Source organism: Clupea harengus, chromosome 25 (assembly GCF_900700415.2).
Source record: "Clupea harengus chromosome 25, Ch_v2.0.2, whole genome shotgun sequence".
Classification (NCBI taxonomy): domain Eukaryota; kingdom Metazoa; phylum Chordata; class Actinopteri; order Clupeiformes; family Clupeidae; genus Clupea; species Clupea harengus.
Genome location: NC_045176.1, coordinates 49,453 through 54,452, shown reverse-complemented (window position 1 = coordinate 54,452; position 5,000 = coordinate 49,453). Strand labels below are relative to the sequence as shown.

General features: G+C 47.2%; 1 protein-coding gene across 2 annotated transcripts in view; it reads right to left on the bottom strand.

Annotated features, from left to right (window-relative positions):
* Window positions 1–5,000, bottom strand: part of LOC105893900 (integrin beta-1) — a 30,372-nt gene that overhangs the window by 1,274 nt on the left and 24,098 nt on the right. The window contains exons 11-16 of one of the 2 annotated variants that reach the window (XM_031563357.2): window positions 4,079–4,281; window positions 3,466–3,704; window positions 3,137–3,359; window positions 2,734–2,966; window positions 2,401–2,567; window positions 1,721–1,812 (exon numbers count right to left, since the gene is read on the bottom strand). In XM_031563357.2, coding sequence (XP_031419217.1) covers window positions 1,735–1,812; window positions 2,401–2,567; window positions 2,734–2,966; window positions 3,137–3,359; window positions 3,466–3,704; window positions 4,079–4,281 — 1,143 coding nt within the window. In that variant the 3' untranslated portion in view covers window positions 1,721–1,734. The remainder of the gene's footprint in view (window positions 1–1,720; window positions 1,813–2,400; window positions 2,568–2,733; window positions 2,967–3,136; window positions 3,360–3,465; window positions 3,705–4,078; window positions 4,282–5,000) is intronic. The other variant, XM_031563358.2, reaches the window with a different exon arrangement.

The following is a 5,000-nucleotide window of genomic DNA, read 5'->3' as shown; positions in this document are numbered from 1 at the left end:
CTCAGAAGAGCAGTGCATTTCAGATCATAATCTCAGAAGACACACACACACACACACACACACACACACACACGGGCAATCATCCAATCATCATTTCAGATTATAAAACTGCCCTCATCTATACCATTTTAACCCTTTACCACAAATGTACTGATTACTGAACTGATTATTTAAGACTTTTTATTCAACACTGTTTACTGTTTATTTAAAATTCTCAAAATCAGGACTACAACCCTCTGGCAGGACTACAACTCCCACCGACCTCAACAATACAGCAGGATCCAGCAGTCCAAGACCCTCTTTATAGGCTGATCTCAGTGAAATAAGAACTAAGTGACGTGTCTTTCTTCACAGGAGTCCTGGGAACTATGGGATGTCTGTTCAGTCCTGGGAACATGTTGAGTGATGTTCCAGCATGAAACTAATCATTTTGCATCTGGCCAGGTGAGTCCTCACCCACACACACACACACACACACACACGTGCGTGCGTGCAAAAACTCAAATCATGCAGAAAAAGGAAGAGAAAGAGAAAAGAAGGGGGAGGAAGAGAGAAGAAGAAGAGAGGGAGAGAGAAGAAGAGAGAGGAAGAGAGAAGAAGAGAGAAGAAGAAGAGAGGAAGAGAGAAGAAGAGAGAGGAAGAGAGAAGAAGAAGAGAGGGAGAGAGGAAGAGAGAAGAAGAAGAGAGGGAGAGAGAGGAAGAAAAGGGGAAGAGAGAAGAAGAGAGGTGAGCAGGATCATCACTATCTGTGTCTGTTTATCCAACAAGATGATCTGTCTCTGCATTCGGATAGATAGAGGACCTGAAGTGGGTGTGGTTTACACCTGAAGCCACGTTAAAGTGAGCAAGTGTTTTTCTAATATTCAATGCAATTATGGAGTCAAAGTATCAAATTGATTCATATTGGCATATAATTAATTATGAAATATAGTTCCACATGCTACTGTCATTTTCATCTGTCTTTTTTATTTTTTAACTTTAAACTAAAGATTTATGTCTGAGGGAGAGAAGGAAAGAAAGAGGGAGAGAGAGAGAGAGAGAGAGAGAGAGAGAGAGACAGAGAGAGAGAGAGAGAGAGAGAGAGAGAGAGAGAGAGAGAGAGAGAGAGAGTGGGAGAGCGAGAGACACAGACAGAGAGAGGGAGGGAGCGAGGGACAGAGAGAGAGAGAGAGAGAGAGAGAGAGAGAGAGTGGGAGAGCGAGAGACACAGACAGAGAGAGGGAGGGAGCGAGGGACAGAGAGAGAGAGAGAGAGAGAGAGAGAGAGAGAGAGAGAGAAACAGAGAGAGAGAGAGAGAGAGAGAGAGAGAGAGTGGGAGAGCAAGAGACACAGACAGAGAGAGGGAGAGAGAGAGAGAGACACAGACAGAGAGAGAGAGCGAGAGCGAGAGAGAGACAGATAAACAGAGAAAGACAGATAAACAGAGAGAGAGATAAACAGACAGAGAGAGAGGGAGCGAGAGAGAGAGAGAGAGAGAGATAAACAGACAGAGAGAGAGAGAGAGGGAGAGAGATAAACAGACAGACAGAGAGAGAGAGAGGGAGCGAGAGGGAGAGTGAGAGACAGTCAGACTGTAGCATGCACAGAAACAGAAACAGCATGAGGAGGAGAGAGACAGATAAACAGAGAGAGAGAGAGAGAGAGAGAGAGAGAGAGAGACACAGTCAGACTGAAGCATGCACAGAAACAGAAACAGCACGAGGAGGGCAGAAGTACAAACTCTCTGAGCGTGCTCTAGAGGGCGCCACCCTTGCGGCCGTAGCTGGGGTTTTGGAACTTGTTTATAGGACTCTTGTATATGGGGTTCTCTTGCTGGGGGGGGGGGGGGGGGGGGGCAGAGGAGGAGAAATTCAACAGCATGGCAGAAGAGAACATGAAGAAGAAGAAAGAAATGACAAAACAAACAGAATGAAGGGATGACGCTTCGCTCGCGCGCGCGTGTGTGTGTGTGTGTGTGTGTGTGTGTGTATATGTGCGTGCGTGTGTGTATTTATATATATAAGTGTGTGCATATTTATACAGTATGTGTGTGTGTGTGTGTTTGCATGTTTATACAGTATGTGTGTGTGTGTGTGTGTGTGTGTGTTTGCATGTTTATACAGTATGTGTGTGTGTGTGTGTGTGTGTGTGTGTGTTTGCATGTTTATACAGTATGTGTGTGTGTGTATGTGTGTGTGTGTGTGTGTGTGTGTGTGTGTGAGGATGAAGAGGGCACTCCACTATGACGAAGGCAGTGTTCCACCCAAACATGACCCGTCTCACTGGACCCCCAGGCCAACAGAGGACTCGGACTGGGCTTCTGTCAATCATTACATTAGAACATTCGGAAAAAGATGGACATGAGTGTGTGAGTGTGTGTGTGTGCGTGTGTGTGTGTGTGTGTGTGTGCGTGTGTCTCACCGTGTCCCACTTGGCATTCATCTTCTCCTTCTCAAACTTGGCAAACTCGCGGCGGTCGTGGATGATGGTGAGAAGCTTCCAGATGAGCAGCAGGGCCAGACCAATCAGAACAATCCCTGCCACCACGCCCGCCACAATGGGGATGATGTCAGGGCCGTCAGGGCACTCTGGGAAAACAAGGAATTATGGGAACTGGAGTCAAAAACAGACGCATCTTCCTGTTCCAATCTGTGACAAGTAACTTGTGACTTTTGAACTACTAATTAGGATGGGCTAGCCTGCTTGACCTGAGGCTCGGACAGAAATACTGGCATGACCTCTAAGCACTCTTACCTGCGACCTCCACCACATGGACGACCTTGGTGCTGTCGTTCTTGACGGCGTAGGTGTAGTAGAACCAGCAGTCATTGGCGTCCCGCTCCTTGCAGTGTGAGATGAAGGGCTCGGCCCCCGGCTGCGGCAGGTCATCGCGGCTCTTCACCATCTCCAGCTCGAAATACATGCACTCCAACTCGCACGTCTCCTTCTTCTCGCCTGTACTGAAGGCACGGCACTGCACACACTCCCTACACACACACACACGGTCACAATACTATAAACATCACACTGCAGTCAGATGTTCATAAAGCAAGTCTAGCTGTGGTTGCATCTTACACACAAAAAAAAACCGAATTAATTCAAGCAAATGACTGCAGTTTGGATTCAGTGTGAGTGTGAGAGAGAGAGAGAGACTCACTTGTGCTCAGTACACACCCCGGGACAGGTGGGACACACTTCGCAGGTGGCTCCCTGGAACTTGGGGTCGGTGCACTTACACACCCCACACTCACAGGTCCCGCGGCCGTTACAGATCTGCTTGTTCTTGGCCAGACAGGTGGAGGTGTCCAGAGAGCAGTCGCACGCGCTGCCCGTGTAGTTAGCATCGCAGTAACACACACGGCACTCACACCGCCCGTGGCCTAATAGAGAAATACTATTAGCTCACTCTCTCACACACACACACACACACACACACACACACACACACGAGGCGCTAGTGAACCATTTTCTGACACACACACTCACCTCCACAGAGCTTGTTGTTGGAGCGGTCGCAGTTGAAGTTGTCACACTCGCAGTGCTTGCCGCTGTAGCGCTCCTCGGGGTTCTCCCTCTTCTTGCACTCACACGTGCCGCACACGCAGTCACCGTTGTTGCTGCAGATGTCTGTACTGTTGCCCATGCGGCAGTTAGCGTCCAGATCCTCCGTCCGCACCTCGTCAGTGCTGCACTCACACCTCTGCCCGATACGGCCTTCGTTACAGCTGACACACACACACACACACACACACACACACACACACACACACACACACACACACACACACACACACACACTTCAGAACTGCTGTCAAATCTTTATCGTGTTTAAAGTAGCTGCAGGTCAACTACTTTAATCTAAACAGAAAAGGTTATTTTCATATGTGCGTATGTATGTATTTTATGTGCGTATGTGTGTATATGTCTCTGTGTGTGTGTGTATATATATATATATATATATATATATATGTATGTATGTATGTATGTGTACGTGTGTGTGTGTGTGTGTGTATGTACGTGTGTGTGTGTATGTGTGTAAGTGTACATGTATGTGTGTGTGTGTGTGTGTGTGTGTGTGTGTGTGTGTGTTTGTGCCTACCGACAGGCGCCGCACTCAAAGGTGCCATTTCCTGAGCTGCATTCGGGGCTGTTGGGCGTGCCGGCTTCGTGGCACTCGCACTCACAGATGAAGCTGAGCCGAACCTCCACCTCCTCCGTGAAGCCCTGCATCTTAATCTTCACCGTCTCAGACTTATTGGACAAAGGGCAGCCTTTCGACGTGATGGCCACATCAAACGTCACCTGCAGGAACACACACAATCACAAGTTTGTGTGTGTGTGTGTGTGTGTGTGTGTGTGTGTGTGTATGTGTATGCGTCTATGAAAGATGTAAGTTCTCTACTGGGATGTTAATTCCATATATTAAGCAGTGTTATATGTTTAGAGATGTTAATTGTTTATCATTAGTGCTAAACGGGTGAAGGAATGCTAGCATTTACCGTGTGAATGACCTTTATGTTAGCTTGCTAAATTACCTTGCATTGCGCCAAACCATGGACTTTTTATCCTGTTAGCCTGCATACGTATGCTATCTGTGTTCATTATAGTGTAGCTACGTACCTAATAATGGGTATTAATGTTTGTGGGCCTTATCTAGTCATTTTACATGCTTGGTGATACCGTGAGTTGACTAGCCTGTTGAGATGTCAGCGTTGATATGTGCGCGCGGGCTACGTAGTAGCTTTGTACTTATTGTTTTCCCCTTTCTACTTTGTTTCAGAACCACACACACCTTAACCACACACTGTTATAACACACTGGTTGCTTGCAACATACTGAATATCTCTGTTAGAGAATTCCTGTATTCCTGATTTGTTTCCAATACAAAGTGGTTGCATCAGATCTCGTCTCATCATTGCCTCATCTCCAGCGTGCACCTCTCCTGCCCTGAACATCCTGGCCTTGAAGTAGTGTTCTGGCCGACACTCAAGATTGTGTGTGTTGATAAAACACGAACAGCC